Source organism: Ascidia mentula, chromosome 9 (assembly GCF_947561715.1).
Source record: "Ascidia mentula chromosome 9, kaAscMent1.1, whole genome shotgun sequence".
Lineage (NCBI taxonomy): Eukaryota > Metazoa > Chordata > Ascidiacea > Phlebobranchia > Ascidiidae > Ascidia > Ascidia mentula.
The window spans coordinates 11,214,587-11,234,005 of NC_138574.1; the positions used below are offsets into that span (position 1 = coordinate 11,214,587).

Below are 19,419 nucleotides of genomic sequence, written 5' to 3' on the forward strand. Positions count from 1 at the left end.
AAAGTCCATATGTCTTCTTCGTCTCGTTTTCCAGTTCCATTATAAATATAACATAGACTGCTTTATTATAAAAAATATATTGTAGCGTTCAATAAAACAATCTGAACCATAAACTGCAGACGAAGATCTGGCGATCACACACAAAAAGCACTTTTGAAGAAACAGGATTATCGTTTATATTTCTTTTTTACCAAACTGTGCTGTTTGTGGACAGGTGTACACACTGTTTCGACCTGTAAGGTCTCATCACTGCAGCTGGTGACCGTGGCCCATGCTAGCAGGCACACATATTTCCACTTTGTGGTACCTTTCGGTCAATCGTCGATATGTTGGGTACCAATCAACACAGACGAACCACACTGATGAGACCTTACAGGTCGAAACAGGGTGTACACCTGTCTGCAGCTCTCATTGACCATTATGGCTCTTGTGTGCTGTTTGTGTTTTTAAAGCAGTTTTTTTGTGTGTTTTTTTAGAAAAAACGCTATTCAACTTGTACATTCATCATAAATTATTTTCGAAGGATATACAGTACTGCAATAAAAAAAAACAATAGACGAAAACTGTAGCGAGGGTGCTGCAATAACAGTGTTCACAAACAAGCTTTAACGCAAGGCATTTGTCATTAAACTTTTAACCCAACTCCAGAAACAACATTTTTTAGATGAAAGTTTGACAACAAATGATTTGAATTTTGTTATTGTCGTGCATTATATTTACGTTGTCCTTCAATTTGAAAGGGCAAATGCTTGTTTGCAAGCCATCAACGCGTCCATGGCTGTTGGTGAGAGACGAAGTTCACTTAAAGATTTTCCATGAAATGAACTCTCGTAACCTTTGTAGGTTATCCATTTGCTGTCGTCGCCATCCTTGGTATGAACGCCGTCATATCTGGTTAATAACAAAAAATAATGAAGAGTGTCTAGATGCTCAAAATGCCGTCCTTTTTAATGAAAATTTAATGAAAAAATGTTATTTAATCGTATGTATAGCCTAGTTACATATGGGTGATACACAGCAATACGCAAATATCACCTATACCTCGTAACGCCGTTCAGGTCCTTGTAAACTCTGGTGATCTTTCCTTGGTGATATCTTACTCCACCAGAGTTGTTGCCCTGGGTGCCGCCGTATTGTCCTTGACCAAAAAGAACAATTGTACCCTCTCCTATGTCGCTTTCAACTGGCGTCTTGTCCAATGCAACATCCTGCAAGTGAATACGCATTTTGTGCAATTTTGTCCTCAACGTGCTTATGGCTACGGTTTGGCAACAATTTTACCCAAATTGAAATCTCTGCCCAATGCTACTTTACATGTAACTTATTGCCATACATTGCATTTTGTGAGTCAATATCTTTTATAATAATGTCCTAGAGTAACCTTGTAGGATTGGCATCTGCCTGTGGGGTCGCCATCATCCCAATCCACGGTATACATCATACTTTTCTCGTCGAAGCTGACGATGGTAGACATAAAGTATGCCCATTTCTGATGTAGACACACCACGTGATCACCGGGCACTGGAGCGTTAAATTTGACTACATCGCTCGGTGCCTCCCCGCTTGGTGCTTCCCCGCTCGGCTCCTGGATTTCGATTCCGACTTGCTTTTGCACAGCAGTACTAAGATTAAACACCTCAAAGTTTATTTTGCTGTATATGATATGATGCAATTGGCAAAAATACACAAACACTTTAGGCGAACATGCTGCAAATAAGTGCAGTCAATTTCTGACAGCAAGTCGTTAAAACCTTATTTCTGTAATTTTCGTTTCCAGCTCTTTCGTGTTGGAAACGTCTTGTAAGCTGATGGTTGGATATCGTTCATTCACTAAGTTTCCGATCGTAGTTTTCAACCACTCGTCGCCTGTGCCTGCGACAAAAACGTTTTTGCGTGTAACAAAACAAATGAAAATGTTTGGATTACATGACGTATCTGTATTATCTTGTTTGCTTGTCTTTGACTATCGGGCTGACAAAAAGTGAAATTCGAATATTTGTTTCAACTTGTAAACCACATACCAACAACTACAACCACCAATGGTTTTCGAAGCGATTCGGCGGCAAATCGAAATTCCATGCTGCAATTATCGCTGTTGGCGTATTCGTTGCTCACACAAGCCACTACCACTTTGCACTCCTTTAGAGCTTCGGCGATTTGTCCAAACTGAAGCAGAAAAAAAATTAGCTTTTCGTATACGTATATGTTAAAATTAGCAAAGCGATCTGTATACATCTTAGATGTTTTTTTAGAAAAATATATATCGCCTAAAACAGGCATCATCAGTTTCCCCAACTTATTCAAATAGAATTTCCTTCTGTAATCATATAACTTTACGTATCATACCATGCCCATTCCGTCTGTCGTGCTCCCCAGCCTTTGCACGTCGATCCAAGGTGACTGCTTGAGGGCGACAGAGAGTTTTTTGCAGACAAGCCTTGGGTCACTGAACTCTCCGCCCACGCAGTTAGATATTTGACCTCTCTGTTCAGCTTCATGTGAGTTATTCCAACAGTAGCTGAAGAAGAAGTCAGCTCTCCCCGATACCAGCGGATTTCCTGAAACGTTGGATGACCTTGTGATTGATTTATACATGTTTGCTATGGTATAGTATATGTGAGAATTTCTCTGCTATTGAATTTTTTTTCAGCAACAGTTTAAAGCCAAAGCCAGGGTTTTATCATTTATTTAAACGTGGCCTAACAAAAAATGCTGGTAAACAAGGAATTCGTGATTAAATTTTTATTATTATTTAACTTAAAATTTTAACCCACAAATCCCAAATATATCTTTCTCAGTATACCTGTCACTGTCTTGTTTGGGTCATTGAGCATTTCCACTTGACCGTCAGCGATCGCTGAGTGGCGCACGTCTTTAATTTCGACATCGGGAAGAATGGTTTTGATCCTCCGGGCGAGTTCAGTCATTTTGAACTCCTCCACCTCCTTACTCTTGAAGTGGATGTACAGCTCCCCGACGATGAGAAGACCAACCACTGTCATTTGCCACTGGAACGAACCGGTTCCTACCTATGACGTGTAATGGAATACATGAGCTTAGCTTTATTTTCTTGTTTTGTAAGAAAAGAGTTTTTATTACGGGCATTTCTGTTATAATCTGCGCTAATCATGTAAGGTTTAATAATGCTGACGTCATATTATGTAGCACTATAGGGGTTATTTTGTTGTGCAGTTAGTTATACCATTGTGCGCTTCTGTCCAATCGAGCACAATGCCAACCACGGTCGTCGAGAGAGCAACAATTCATTTTGTTAAATTTTAACAAAACTGTAAATTATACTCCCAGTGCATTCCGGGGTCTGTGTAAATATCTATTGAATGAGTGCTTTAAACTACTTGACATACCACCAGGGGTATAATGGGCAGTTTCATGGTCTTTTTGGCGTGTTGGAATTCCATCCTGCACCGATCGTTGCCTGCGTATTCGTCGCTTAGACAAGCGATAAAAACTTTAACAGATTTTAAAGCTGTCGCAACTTTCAGCAACGAATCGTCAGCGTCATTCTCCATGGTAAACACACGTAAACCTGTAAACATTTTGATGCACTTACTGTATACAGAATTACAATATAAAATAATCTTGTGTCAAACGCATTTATTGTTAAGAATACATGTTTTGCTAAAAATAAGCATCTTATTTTTGCTTATTTTAAGCAAAACATGTATTCTTAACAATAAATGACACAAGGTTATTTTATATTGCAATTCTGCAAACGTGAAGTTTCCACCTGTGTCACGCACAACAAGTGGCATCAGAAAAGGTCGATTTCGGAATGAAAATATTGAATGTCGTTACTGTATACAGTCATTATTGTACAGCTTATAACGGTGGAGGAGAATCTAAGATCAATTGACATTTTCTAACACTTTATTCGGCGCAAATACAAGTTTTTCCAATGACATTTCTTGTAGGTTCATCAATGACTTTGCGCTTAACACAACAAATTTATATAATCTACGGATATAAACCTGAAAGCATAAAAGCTTTATCACGTGGCCTGGCTAAGCTTTATTCCGTGACAAGCGTCATAGCTCCACTAAGCAAATATAAGAAAGGCGTGGTTTCTTTCCTCTTAATAACTCACTTACCCATTGACCGTAGGCGTTCCACAATATTACGGGGATCGCACATGGTTTGTAGCATAGATTCTTCATACGAAGGCGGGAGCATATTACGTGGTATCTCGCTCCCTTGTATGGCTGAAGGACAGTTGACCTTGGCGTATGACACGAACACGTGATAGTCAGTTTCATCCCCTGCAGCCTGGGGCTCTGGTAAAGGTAAAAACATGCTCTTAAACCGCCTAAATTTGAAAACATTTTGTCAAGTATAAGTGTAAAGCATTTACGTAACGGTATTTTTGTCATAATCTGAGCTAATTACATGGTTTAATAATGTTGACCTCATATTACACAGCACAATGAGGGATGATTTTTTTGTGAAGTTATTTTTAACATTGTGCACTTCTGCAACCCGTTTTGGAATTTAGGTTGGCTTCAAATATTATTTCTTTAATGTGTTTATAACATGTGTCTAAAAATATGGTTGGTTGTTTCGAAAATAAAGCGTTGGGTAAATCGTTTTTCCTGGGCTAAATGGCCTATGTAATATGAAACAACGTGTTTAAAAACCGACCTTCGATAGAGGAAAGGATATCAAAGACGTTCGGTGGCATTCGCAAATCATCGAGAGAATAACCGGTAAACGTTTCTTTGTAGTCCTGAAAAGAAAGGAGTTGGATCACATTTAGTGCCAATGTAATTTAGTTTAAAGTCAACGTAATACCAGCAGGTACGATTCCTTGTTGTTTTAAAAAAAGTCGTACCTAAATATGCCACGAAACAATTGTATCTAATAGTCAAAGAAGCACGAGAAGTTACAAAATCTGTATTAAAAACGTTACACTATGTATAAGCTAATACTGTAAGGCAAATAAGGGTATTATGCTGGTATACCATGTACTACGTGTCACCTTATAAGTAACCCATTTCCCATCGTTTTCGCCTTTAGTGTGATGCCCTTCATATCTCTTGGTTCCGTCCGAATCTGTGTAAATTTTATCGATCTCACCCTGGTGCCAACGCATTCCGCCACTACGTGTAATACCGTGTACCTCCTGTTGACGGTACCTGGACAACAAACGTGTTATTATGAAAGACATTTAAAATGTAGGGTTTATGGATTGGAAGTTAGGCAAAATTACTGAAGTAACATGCTTTGCCAATGCACGATATTTTCCGACGTAACGTCAGTGCTGGTTCAAGGGAAAGAAAATTTTTAGGGTTACGCAAGTATCTGAATAGAATTTTAACAAGAGTCTTCTATAAACATTGTCATGTTTAGAGTTAAACTGCGAAATACAATAAGGTTACAACAGACTAACGTGAAACCCAAAACAATAGAAGTCCTATTTTTATAATCTACAATTTGTCAAAAGTAGCAACTCCATTTTAGCGCTACACAAAAGAGAATCCTGAGTAACAAAACGTTGAGAACACCGCACCTGGGGGCTTTTTCAATAAAAATCCTTTGGATTTGTGGCACTTTTCAATGACAAAATGACGAACAATAACGATAGTTAGAGACTGCACTCACTTTCCCTGGTTGAATAAAACAACCGATCCGACGCCAATTTGGTCTTCCGGGGGTACATGATCCAAAGCCAAATTATAATAATCAACAACGCGCCCAGTGGGGTCGTGGTCATCCCATTCGATCGTGTACTTTAACGTAGATTTGTCAAAGCTCTGAATGGTCGCTGTGACAGAGAAACGGCATGAAGTATACACAAGCATTTTATCAATTAACTTTTGCAAAGTTTGCAAAGTTGTTTATTTTCTACGACATTCTGAAAAATATATGCTCGGTTTGTTGTAGTGTCCGTACACACCTGTGAAATACTGCCACTTGCTGGAGCCCCACATAGATACCACGTGATCGCCAACACGTGGAAGTGTTCGTTCCTCACCGTCACCAGTGTCAACTTTTACCACAGCTGATCTTCCCGACTTACGGATGAAAAATTAAAAAAAGGACTCACGAAGAAGTAAAGCATAAATTTGGAGGAAGGATTTTTACAAATACGAACACGTGCTTTTCTTAACAAACACACCTAGCAGCGCGTATGTCTGCACTTTAAAATAATTTACAAAAAAAGTGCAACAAATGCAAAACTATTGTGCTGTGTAGCCTACATTATTCTATTTACCGGAACATTTAAATTAGGCAGCTGACCGCCAGCCACCGATAGTTGGAAAGTTAATTGTTCCACATTCTTTCGCAATTCGGTAACTTCATTTTGTAGCTTTCCGTTAAAGTCTTCCAGTTCCTTAATCTTTCCAGCTTGGCGAAGAATTTTGCCCTGAAGGTCGTCTTCGTCTTCGTCGAAGCCTATAACATTAACATATCATAAAATATATAAATTTATTGACGGATATATCAACAACAAACTAGGTGCCTTTATAGTTAAGAGTTCAAACTTTGATATGGATAAGTATATCGCAATTTTCTAGTATAACTGCGTTCTATTCAACCTAACTTTTACTTGTTTTAGCGCAGTGGTTCTTAACCGTGGGGCGTCAACCAATTCTTATTGGGGGGGGGGCGAGCTCTATACCAAAACTTAATTTTTTGTGGTGTCTTTAATGTCCTATGCTGTCTGTCATATTTTTCTTACAGTTTCGGAACAAAAATCTTGTACTTCAAATGAAAAATCCGCCTGTGCAGTTATGTTACTGTTACGTCACAAAGCAATCATTGCGTCACAAAATACCTTTTGTGATGATTCATCTGTTCCATCACAAACCGTTTATTGGTCGCGTAATTTTTTAGTTAAAATATGCAAGCTTCAATTGATACATATTATGTTTTTGTCGTGTTGCAGTGTTTAGCTAGCTAGCTTGTTTACGTAGATCGACAAGAACACAATTGCTTTTGGTGTGAAACATATTTACAGTTTGGGGGGGCGTAAGGCCCAAGTCCGTTACTAAAAGGAGGCGTGATAGAAAAAAGGTTAAGAACCACTGTTTTAGCGCAACTTTAGTTGCCAAATCTATCTATGTGTATGCAGGATTTTCGTGCCACTGCAGAATATTACCCACTATATCACACCTTTTGTATTGTTTCATTTATTGCAATGTAAATACAAATCAACCAAGATACCAGCCTACAGCTGTGAATTTGTTCAGCAACGCGTGCATCTCAAGATTTTTTGGAAAAATATGCCACAATCTTTCATCACAAAACTGATTTCATGTAATTTTCATTGATATAGTATGACAAGATTACTATGTTGTAGCGTTTAATCAATTTAACTAACCTCCATAACTTGAACAAGACTTGATACTGGAGTCACTCGGAAACTGTTGTCTGATTGGAGATGTCTTCTTGGACGAAGACGAACCCATAACTAGCTGTTTTTTTACCAGTAAAACAACTCAAATCGTATACCAGGCCTACAGCACAGCTCTAAATTCTGATCTTAAAATAAAATTGTTCCGGAACAATGCGCGCGACTGGCGCACACAAAACAACCGGCTTAGTGCGTTTACAGCCTTTGCTGTCGTACGATTCCATTGTACCTTGTGCGTGATATCGGGTGTGTGTGGACAAGTCGTGACATGACAGATTCCAAAAACATTTCTCAGATTAAAGAGTTAAAATGTTTGCTATTATTTGTGAAAGTAAAAATTAATGCAATTTCTGTATTATTTTGATTATGATTTACCAAAAATTTTTCATAATGTATTTAATGTTTCTTGTGGAAACAGCTAATTACAGCAGTTGGTGTGTGGATTCGTAACTTTCGCCTGCTCACACTTAACCAACATATTGTTTTCACATGGCTGGTTTTAGCCCGTAGTTATATGTTGGGCAATTGGGAGTTCAAGCTTTCAAGCAACATTTTATGCTTTACAAACTTTGCATGTTTGCAAACTTTGCAGTACAAAACACACCAAACCACTTTCTCTCATACTGTTTACGTTGCTATCATCCAAAAAACCTTTCGGATGACATAAGAGAACTGGTACTGTTTCGTCATAGCACTGAGTCCACTGACCCTCTGGTCGAAGCATTGTCTTATTGTAGTTCTTGTTTCGAGCTGGGATTTTCGTTGCAACGTTACAAAGTACACAACAGCTATAGTTGTTTGCTGGTATTAGAAAATTGAGTCCTTCTGTTTGACACAAAATTGTGCAATTGCCAAACTAGCCTTTGTCAATAGGCTTGTTTCAATAGGCTAATGTAAATAAATGTACCGTAGAACTCGGTTAATCTGGATATGATTTATTTGAAAATTCGCCTAATTCGTACTAAACTGAAGGAACCAATGATGTGTTATCTCTTTAATAACAGCAAATCTTCAGACAATGCAGATATTTAATCAGAATTTTGCCTTTTTTAGATAAAAAATTGACATATTGTAATCTGTATTTGTGTGGATGCTTTAATTTTGCATTGCTACGCCAAACGCTTGTTCGTAGCAACTACTTTAAGTTGCATGTCAACATCAACTGAATAATTCTTTTGTGTATCAGTGTATGCTGTTACAGCAATTCACCATGTATTTTTGAATAATCTACACATAAGATAATAAACACATGTTGCAGTGCTTTTTGTATCTTCAGCATACAAAGATCACTTTCAATGTATGCAATTTTGCATATCTTATATAAACTATGAATTGTTAAACTAACAAACGTATTTGAACAATTCAGAGATTTTTTTAATCTGGATAAACGTAATGGACAAATTTAATGTGGATTAACAGGATTCAATGTACATATTGTTGCGTGGTGCTTTGTGGTTTAGTAGATTTGTGTTTTTTGATGGTAAACCATGCAAAGATGCTTGCTTTCAACAGTCTATGTAAATTGTGAACTTTCCATCTTGCATATTATTGCTGAAGGTTTACTGTTTTCAAAATTCTTGCTAATAATTGCTAAATTGTACCTCAAACAGGATGTGACAATAAAAATTAAAATCGGAAATACAACTTTACTCTAAAGAAAAAATGTCACTTCCTACAAGTGGAATGTCACCATCGACACCTTCCAGCATGCCATCGATGTTCACACAACCAAATCAGCGTCTGCAACCAGGGGCTATGCCATTAATGAACATACGGGGCATGGTCCCCATGGGCCATCAACATTTTGGCATGAACCCCCAAGGGGCGTTGATGCAGCTACCCCATCACAGCATGATGCTCCCAGTCAAGAATTCAGATCATCCAAGTTTGGGACAATCACCAAATGAACAAAACAGCAATGTAAAATTGGTGTTTTCAAAATGTTTTACAAAATGCACATATACTGGTTAAATCAATTGTGTTTATGTTGGTTGATGTTGATGCTGATAATGCACATATAGTTTAAGTTAATTTTTCTTTTTTGTGTGTTTTAGTCATCTCCTTTGAATGGTCAGTCTTCCTCCCAGCAACAGATTCCAGACAGTAGTTCAGGGTCACAAGGTTTGTCTGTTAACAAGCTACTGCATAAATTTAGCAGCCTTTTGATATTTTCTTTGATAGCTTACTTAAAAGTAAACTTGTTTGGACTGTATTATCGGTACATTATTAATTACCCATAAATGGTTTTTAATTTTAATTAAAGTAATAAAGACCGACTTATACCAAAGATTGCATAATTGCTTTTGGACATGTGCAATTTTTTTATTAATTTAGGAAGCCGGAAAATTTATGCCACTGTGGGTTTTATTAGTATTCGTGGTTTTGAATTTTGAAACCTTCTTGGTGCTCTGATTAATATGACCTTTTTAATTATTTAGGTGGGCTCAACATTCAGTTTGACAACATTCATGTCAAACAAGAAATAGGCGTTCCAGGCCAGAATTCAGCTCCTCTGCAGTTCCCCCAACTTTCATCCTCAGATAACCCTTCTGTAAACCCCTTCTCTGTGACAAACTCTCAATCTATTTCAAAACACATTTGTGCTGTCTGTGGCGACCGTGCCTCTGGAAAACACTATGGAGTCTACAGTTGTGAGGGTTGCAAAGGTACAAATAAATAGCTGAAGTAATGGAAAAAATAATAACAGTGAAACCATTTGCCCTAAAGAAGCTTTGAAAGTACACATTGCTACTTAGTTATAAAAAGCGTTTGAATTATTATTGCATAATGACACTGTGTCCTTAACAATTGTTGATAAAAATTGGCACAAAGGTATATTGTGACAATACAGTGTTATTAATTTCCACCATGAATTGTTTTGAAGGGTTTTTCAAGAGAACCGTTCGGAAACTTCTAACTTACACATGTCGCGATGACAAGGACTGTGTCATTGACAAGCGGCAAAGAAATCGCTGTCAATACTGTCGTTACCAAAAGTGTCAGGCCATGGGAATGAAGAAAGAGGGTAAGTGTTTAACACTTCCATATACATTGAAAAAGCAGTATCACAACATTTTCAATCACTGTAGTAAGATACACTTAATTTTGTTGCTTGTGTAAAAAGCACTTGCTTCAAGAATATTGTCTATCTGTCCATGTATGTGTTTTAATATATATACCCACACATTATTTTGCATAAACCTTAAGTGACCTTAAAGCATGTGCAGTTCATTACAGGCCAAATCCTGTGGCCTCTTGTGTTTCTGCTAATTTCCTTCCACTATGTATAGTTCAACACGGTGCTATTTGTGTGACCTCCGCTAGTCAGTTTATGCACTCAATCATAGTGATCTGCCTTTAGACTCGTAGTAATTTCACGTACTCATTTTAGGCTAAAACATAGTTTGCTCATTGCTATATATATACTGAAACTGGGTAAATATTTAACAATATACTCACCTGATTGAATTTTGATCTATTTGATAGATTACTCAAAGGTTTCAACTAATACCATGTCACATTTTTATTACTTTATCAGGGCCTGATTTTATTTATAAGCTGGAGTAAACCAATCATTATTTAATAGTATGATATGATGACATATTTATTTCAATCTATTTAATTTAAAAAAGTCACTTTTAGATGCTAGTTTTAAGTTTTAACAAGCCCAAACTCCTAAATGTCCTAAATGTGTAAGCAATGATAAAAAACTATCTGTTAACTGTTGCACAATTGAAAGCTGTGCAAGAAGAGAGACAGAAGAATAAAGAACAAGATGAGATGGGAGACCCAAATCCTGCTGATGAAATGCCAGTGGAGAAAATACTACAGGCAGAATTGTCTTCTGACCCCAAACCTGAGGATATGATAAGCTTACAGGAGGTATACAACCCTTGCTGTATAAAACAGTGCATTTAAAGTATGTGCATTCTTTCATTAAGTCAATAGCAATTTCTCTTAGCAGCAAAGCTTGACTTCTTCGCTTTGTTAAAATTTTCCTGTGACATGCAAACCAAATGCAACTTGTTTGTCTAATTCTGTTTCTTTTGACATTGCAGCCAATGGATTCAGATACAAGTGTTTGTAAAGCGGCAGATCACCAACTATTTACTTTGGTTGAATGGGCAAAGAATGTCCCACATTTTTTATCTCTTTTGCTGGATGATCAAGTCACTCTGCTGCGAGCAGGTAACAATGTTGATGATTGGGTTTGTTTTTCCTATATACCCTACAGTGTCGCCAAGGATATTTCTTAAAAAATAATTCTGGTAAAACATATGGTATATATACCAAGAGTGAAATCAACTTAAAGATGTTGAAAAATTTCATTATAGTGTAAAACCTACAAGTTTTTGCTGCAGTAAGGTATGTGTAAGTTACAAAAAGAGCAAATGTTTGCTTGGGTTTACATTTATGCGGCTTCTTGTTTGTTATCATAGAGATTTGAGTCTGTTTTGTTTGTTTTCTGATCCTCTGGCAAAAACTCATTTGTTTACTTAACTGCCTTAACATTACGCAAAGAGCTTAACCAAAAAGCTTGTATATACATTAATACAAAGTCTGTTGATATTTCAAAGTCCACTCTTATACATACATACACACATATTTGTGCCCAAAAAAGAGTAACAATATGCAGCATTACTTAGCCAAACCAAGTGATATCAATAAATAAAACATGTGACATTCCAAATTATAAATTATGGTCCTACCTTTGGCTTCCTTTTAGTCCTTGCTTTTGAACAGGTATAATAAAGTTCACAATCTAAAATAATGTTTTATTATACAAAGGTTGGAATGAACTTCTCATTGCATCATTTAGCCACCGTAGCATTGAAATTCCAGACGGAATTATCCTTTCATCTGGACTGCGAGTCTACAGACAAACTGCACATTCAGCAGGTGTTGGGGCTATTTTTGATCGTGTTTTGACCGAGCTGATTTCAAAAATGCGAGACATGAATATGGACAGAACAGAACTTGGGTGCCTTCGTGCAATAGTGCTGTTTAATCCAGGTATGTCATGTATAGATTGATGGTGACACTTGTTTTGTAAAATCTTTGAAACCTAAGTATTTTCTTATTTCCTGCAAATGACAGCGCCTGCTTTTTCAATTTGTTATATGGGACAGGTAGCTAATTGAGAATGAAATGCACAGTATGCTGTTTTAATTTGTTAAAACGACACATTGACATAGGACACACAAACTCCAAAATCATGCCACCACAATGGGAAGAACTCTTCTTACACTAATCCTGTTTGCTAATTGAATTGTGCCATTGCTGTGACCTTGGCAATGGTAATTCTGGTATGCATGAAAGCAAAACAATCCATACCAATGTAATTACGTTTACCAGCAAGCGATGCTAAACGGCGTTAAATCGTTCCTAAAATGAAAATCACATTACAGTGGGTATGATTCATGCAGGGCAAAAATTGTCGCCCAAATGCATTGTTTGTAATTTGACCCAGTCGTGAACCGTTGCTACGTACGTAGTCACGTGACGGGAAGTACCGGCATATATGAAGTGCTGTCAATACTGCAAGTTAGTGACAGGGTAACTGTAAAGTCCCCGACTACGTGCATGCGGAAAGTTTGCGTACACTTTTTGCGGTGTTAGTCGCATGTACGTTGCAAGGTCAAAATGTCACACGCTTTTATGTATTCCATGGTGTAGCGTACCTTTTTCCGGGTTTGATAGTCGTAGGCAAATACGTTTGCATATTCCGTGAGCGCGCGTTTTTTGAAAAACCTGTACGTATTCAAGCCTTTTAGTGAATGCAAAATTTAATTTTAACCTTCGTTTAGACGCCAAGGAGCTATCGGACCCGGGTCAAATTGAACAGCTTCGTGAGAAAGTGTACGCCTCGCTCGAGATTTACTGCAAGTCCAAATACCCAGAAAATCCCGGTCGTTTCGCGAAACTCTTGCTCCGTCTGCCAGCTCTTCGATCCATCGGCTTGAAGTGCCTCGAACACCTTTTCTTTTTCAAGCTTATCGGTAACACTCCGATCGACCAGTTTCTTATGGACAAACTCTCCACCGACGATAAGAACCACTTGGGGGCGCAGCAAACCCACCATCTCCACTCCATGTCGCCATCTTCCTCAAGCGGGGCTGGGTCTTCCTCCGTGTCGTTAATGTGACGGCACATACACGTTTCGATGTAAATATGGAATGAGGGCCGGCGGTTTTTTATTTGGGAAACGCTGCTTGGATGAACGACATTCTGATGAAGTTTGGATTTTTCGCCCTACTGTTAACTAGCTGACAACGTGTTCGCCGGATATTTCACACTTTGAAGCTGACTTTCCGTCCAATTCACAGACAAATTGCTACGTAAGGGAAAGGTAAACACCAAAACCTTTTCCTTACGTTGCATTTTGTCTGTGGTCGCTACACCGTCATTACAAATCACCGTTTGACCTTTTCTAAATTAATGCACAATCGACAACGAACCAATACCGTACATCATTTTGTGAAAAGCCTTGTTTGCGTGTAGGTTTTTTTGCCCAAAGTCACCGCATCGTGGCAAGGTCTTAACCATTAGGTGTTGGTGATGTTAGTAATGTTGACTAGCATCGAAGATAACCTGATGTACGTCTGTATATTCAACAAACAGATATTCGAAATAGTTAGTTCTGACTTCATCAATTTCTTGTTGGTTTTATACTGCTTCGTAAAACGGATCATCTGGACAACACGAACTAGGAATCATGCTTGTAAGCTGAAATTATTTAAACTGTTTTGAGGCTGGTGGGAAATTTTAACCAAGACGAACTTCTTTAGCAAACCGCTTACGAGGAACTCCTGTAATTTTGTGTCTTTCCGCTGCTCTGAGTAGTAGTGACGCCTTTAAGTGTTTTACGCACGTATTCGTGTGGTGGCCTTGTATTGTTTGGAAAACATGTTTGTGTTGTTGCTTCTGTGTCCGTTTGTCGGATAGAATCACTTTTAATCGGTTTTATGACTAAATACTGTTCGGTTTTTAACCCTATAGGTGTACCCAAATACATTTTTGGAAAATTCGATAGCATCCCCGCGCTTTTTGCTACAGTTCAACGCGATTCTGAATCTTTTCCGAATTTTTCTGCCTTTGCGTGCACATAGTAATATATTTGCTTCCTTTGCAGGTATAAGTTTTGCCATCGTGTGTGTTTTTTTCTCTTTAGAAGCAAATATTTAACAGCCTCTGCAAGCTGATGTTGATCACGTGATGCCAGGTAACCTGCAAAAACATGTGTATGAAAACGCACATACAAGAACATGTTTTATCGGAGTTTAAATGAAGTTCTGAACACAAGTTGTTTAAAAACCACAACAAGACATCTAACCGTTCTGTGTGAAAATTTGCAATCCATTCTCTCGCTCATTTTAAATTTTCTGTCATTGTTTGTTTGTGTGTTGGTCGTCATAGTAACGATGAGTTTGTCCAGAATAATTTCACGCAATGAGCACACTTGTACATGCTGTGTAACCTCAACCGGCCTAATCTGCCTGAAACCGGTTTTAAAAGATTAGAAAATGGAAATTCAATCCTTTCATTCCTGCGCTGTTGTGTGCCGTTGTATCTTTCCGCAATTTTAATGTTTTCAGCTTCATCTGCTGTCGGTGGCAAAACCTGCTTGCAGAAAGTTGTTCATTTCGTGAAGTTTAAGGAACCCAAAGTAATGCCTTGTTCGCCCTGTTTCAAAAATAAAACTTTCTGCAAATGGATATGGTGTAACTTTATGCAAATATATGTAAGTGTATCTGTCTGCAAATGGATATAGCGTAACTTTCTGCAAATGGATACAGGTCGAAAAAATGAAATCACAGTAAAAAGAAACCCGTTTTGGGTACTTCCATGTTAAGAAAGTGGATGCGACACTTTGGCTACAACTGCAAACATTATCACCATCCAGTACGACGTTTGTTGATATTTCTGATGTTGCGGTTTGTCAAATAGCGTGACTGCAATACATGCTTTGTTAATGAGGTTTGAAAGGCGAAATAACGATACACACAAATAGGGCGAGTCATTCAAAATGAAGTTGTTGTGCAGCAAATTGTTTTATTGCTGTCATCGCAACCGAGTTATGCTGTCATTTGCTACCAATGAGATTAAAAATTAGGTAAGAAAACAGGTCTACATTTGCGCAATGTTGAATTTAGCACATTTTGGTTTGTTCTTCGTGACAAAACTATAATTGCCCAATTGTTTTACAAGCGTAATGAACAAAGACATTCCATTTGTAAAAAGAAAAAAAGGTTGTAACTCAAGTGGTTGTTCTCAACGCTAGCAGGCTTTCTCTTTGGTCAACTGTACGGTATCGCAGCTGCTTCACACTGTCCAATTAGCTGGTCGTATTATAGCACGAATGGTTGAACAGATGATTACGCAGCATGTGACTATGACAAGGGACACGAATCAAACTTACATCGTTTCCTGCTACCCTTTCTGCCATTCAGAACGTATTGCGCCGCAGGCTGTATGCAAAACGAACACTGCCATTAGCGAGGTAGCTTTTGCTTGTAAGTTGGTTTTATCTGTCAATTTTGGAAAAGTTTTGAGTAACAAGCTTTGGAAAACAATGTTGTCAGGTTAACATGTCAGTGGCCACAAAAATAAACGAAAGGCTGGTTTTAACCAAAGGCGAAGATGTGTAAATAAAGGTGAGTGATGTAGTATTTGCCCTCACTACCCTGGCACTGCCTGTAGTGACAGTTGGTTTCGAATGTGCAATACAAATAAAGTACCACGGTCGATGGACGTTAACTGATCAAACCGAATCGTTACAAAGGCTAGTAAGCGTACGCCTAGTCCCTGGCACTGTGTAGCCTCGTTTTTGCTAAGTAAATGTTGGACTAATGAGGCGTTAGTCGATAATATAGAATAGGTTCATTTAGTCAGTTTTGTCAATAAAAGTACGAGAAAACCATGTAAAGAAAGAGAGTATATGTTCCGCGCAATCAATTGCAGCCATCTGGTTGACAAAAGGGACTGTGTTCAAAGATTGCAGGGCTGTATCCATTATTTAGTGATGTGGGTCGGTGATGTTAATCCTTGTACGCGCCAGATGTCAGGCTGGTCGCAGAATTAAAATGTACACAGCAAACTTGTATCTTTTGTGTCGTTTTGTTTTGTACAAACTAAATTTTAGGTTGCAACAAAAATTTGTGCATTTGTTTTGCAGTTTTCCTTTGCTTAAATAGAAATGGTGTGCCAAGGGCCCATTACCTTAAAGACCGTTTGCCGTCTAACGGCAGGCAGAGCCATGTTTGCAAGACTGATGCCTGAAGAGGATTTACATAAAATACATACAGCCCTAAAGGAATTTGTGTCCGGAAAACTTGTGCCAAGATCTGTCGTTTTGGGGATTTTGCGGACGTTTTTCTTGTGCTTAGATAGAGGCAGCGTTTCGTTCCACACTTCCAAATGCCAGTCGCCTTGCTGCAGTCAAAAAACTTGGAGTCTTGTGGACACCCTAAATGACTGCAGCACATACAACAACGTACCCAACAAACGCTTCAAAACTCTGTTACTGGCGCGTCATTGCCTACACGTCATAATGGCTTCTTGGACAAAGGGTACGTTTGGTCAGTCATGGTTGAATGATTCCGACCTACCTGTTGAGCTGACGATGCGAATGCGGCAATGGCTGGCAATGTACGCGGTGGACGGCTTCCTAATGTGTCACAACATCTGTAGGACCGCATTTCCAGCCATTACGTGCGAACACCAGCTGGTTGCTTGGGACGAACTGCAAGTTGAAGAAAGTTGTCGTCGACGTAGCATTGCACACCACCAAAATGTGACAAAAATGGATGAATTAGCGGACAAATTATGCCACGAAGTACGGGAGTTTAATGGCAGCCTTGGACACCCTGTAAAAGTGCTGGATATGCGGAGTTCAAATGGCAATATTCACGGCACCAGAACCACATTAAATGCGTTAAAATTGGCATTGGAAAAGTTTGCGGATAGCACCTCAGACAACGAAACATGTTCATCTTCCGGTAAGAATAATATTGTTCAAATTGGTTTCCGAACAAATATTATAAAAATATTTATGCATTATCCTCAGAAATGGATTTAAAACCAACTATAAAATTGGAGGTAGCCATGGTTGGTTCATCAAATGGTGCTTTCTGTGATGATCTACTGTATGTTGTTAGAACCTCCAGAAAATACAACATTGACATCGAAATCTCTTCGTTTCGGTAAGAATGTGTTCCCATGTCCTAAAATATTTCCTTGTATTCTGAAAATGTTTAATTATTCTGAAAAAGCTTGCACAAATATCCAAAGTCACTTTTGTATGACAAACTGTACTTAAGACACATGCAAGTTGTGTCTTTACAAAGTTATTCTATTAATAGATTCGATGACGTTTCACCGGCGTTGATGTCCCAAATCATTCAAAGCCTATCCAACCCTAAGCTGGTTCGTCAACTTCATTTTCGTAACGTTAAACCAACCTGCCTTTTTGAAGCTCGCGAAGCCCTTAGATATTTAACCGGCCTAGAGGAGTTTTCCCTATCCACCTGTGCTTTCCAGCCGATCGCATTTACTGCAGAAGAGGTAAAAATTTGAGAGTAAACCGTATTTCTATGAATCGTTAAAATATCAGGGATCATATCATGGGTATTTCGTTGTAGAAAGTATATTTATCCATTAAAGGTATCAAATTCTGCGACTGTTTATTCAAATACAAGTTTGTCAGAAGGGCAGTATTCAGCAACAAATACAAGTTGTTTGTATCACAATTTACTGCATTTTCAGATTGTATTTGTAATTTCTAGACTGCCATTTTTTGGAGGGACATTGTCGAAAATTGGCCAAAACTACGGTGGCTGGAAGTCAGCAGAGTTCGTTTTACAATTCCCAACACTTCAGATCTTAAAATTCCATCGTCTTTAAGGTACCTCGAACTATCCGAAGGGAGCGTCACGGTCGAACTGTTACGATGGCTGTCTCGTCATTTCAGAGAAAAACAAACAATCCGTTCATTGCGATTCCTCCGCGAGACTGCGCTAGCGAGCAGGCGAGCTCTTTGGGACTCGCTTATTGAGCTCATAGCAATATCAAAAGCATCACTCACAACGCTCAGTGTCGATCACTGTTGTTTGACGGATAATCACTGCGACGAATTAAGACGTGCTTTAACACCAAATAGCACAAGCAGCCCAAGTTTTGTCATCGAAGGCGACCAGGCCACAAGCAGCATAAAAAATCTCACCATCCGAGAGCCGCACGCTAGTTGGCACACTGTGAGCGATATTTTTACGTCGGTTCTGTCGAGTTTCGATCGCCAGCCTGCGTTTCCCAAGTTCGAGTACTTTTCTGCCCTTGTCCCGAGAATGTCGGAAATCTCACTTTGGCCCGGAGTGTTTCTTTCACCGGAGTCTGAGACCAACGACGATGGGTTATCTGATAAGGGGGATCCCCGCATTGCGTACGAAGAAAAGCTGGCGTCGATTGCCCGGGAGAAAGGACGGAAGGTGAAGATAGATTTGTTCTGGGAACCAGAGTGTGATTGGACGTAGGTCCAGGGCTTGTTAATAGATAGGAAATAGTTTCATTTTGTGTTCAAGTTGCACAATAATTATTTTAGTTTACTTTAGCTCTATTGGTAGCAAGTTCCGCACTTCGTTGACTTAGAAAAGAAGGCGAAAGTTTACCTCGTTTGCACCGAAACTATGATATGCAATACAATCGTGTTTCCATGACATATCTTATCTTTTACAATTTGCTGTGCTGTATATAGCTAAAAGCCCTTTACTCAAAATACCTCATTTAGATTTATTTATAGATTAACCTGTCATACGTACCACGCGTGTAAAGGTGTAATATTGATTGTATGTATAACGTGCGTTACAATCAAGTGCTTGTCTTTTACTATGTTTGCTACGACATGTTCGCCACTAGGCATGACATGCTGTGTTCTTTTGTATGCGCATACGTGTTTTATGCTTGTTTTTCATATAGTGTTTAATATGACAATATAAATGTATACTAACATGGTGTAACATATACCACGTGAACGCCTTTTGCTTCGTATCATT

At 38.5% G+C, this 19,419-nt stretch overlaps 3 protein-coding genes across 3 annotated transcripts; 2 read left to right on the forward strand and 1 right to left on the reverse strand.

Moving 5' to 3' along the window:
• Nucleotides 1-54: 54 nt before the first annotated feature.
• On the reverse strand, nt 55-7,525 carry LOC145914762 (uncharacterized). The gene is made up of 15 exons (XM_083002599.1): nt 7,340-7,525; nt 6,230-6,411; nt 5,912-6,029; nt 5,617-5,779; nt 4,994-5,150; nt 4,657-4,741; nt 4,110-4,292; nt 3,366-3,547; nt 2,804-3,029; nt 2,347-2,558; nt 2,022-2,166; nt 1,752-1,872; nt 1,382-1,622; nt 1,042-1,208; nt 55-891 (listed from the first exon to the last, which is right to left on the reverse strand). Exons 1-15 carry the CDS (start codon nt 7,425-7,427, stop codon nt 729-731), a joined length of 2,433 nt encoding a protein of 810 aa, XP_082858725.1. The 5' UTR covers nt 7,428-7,525; the 3' UTR covers nt 55-728.
• A 556-nt stretch (nt 7,526-8,081) lies between these two features.
• LOC145914787 (retinoic acid receptor RXR-alpha-B-like) lies at nt 8,082-15,052 on the forward strand. The gene is made up of 8 exons (XM_083002632.1): nt 8,082-9,292; nt 9,427-9,493; nt 9,811-10,038; nt 10,257-10,397; nt 11,112-11,254; nt 11,431-11,560; nt 12,161-12,385; nt 13,180-15,052. Exons 1-8 carry the CDS (start codon nt 9,035-9,037, stop codon nt 13,515-13,517), a joined length of 1,530 nt encoding a protein of 509 aa, XP_082858758.1. The 5' UTR covers nt 8,082-9,034; the 3' UTR covers nt 13,518-15,052.
• A 1,519-nt stretch (nt 15,053-16,571) lies between these two features.
• Nucleotides 16,572-19,256, forward strand: LOC145913991 (uncharacterized). The gene is made up of 4 exons (XM_083001763.1): nt 16,572-17,370; nt 17,439-17,574; nt 17,734-17,935; nt 18,157-19,256. The coding sequence occupies exons 1-4, from the start codon at nt 16,629-16,631 to the stop codon at nt 18,898-18,900; spliced, it is 1,824 nt and encodes a 607-aa protein (XP_082857889.1). The 5' UTR covers nt 16,572-16,628; the 3' UTR covers nt 18,901-19,256.
• Nucleotides 19,257-19,419: the final 163 nt, after the last annotated feature.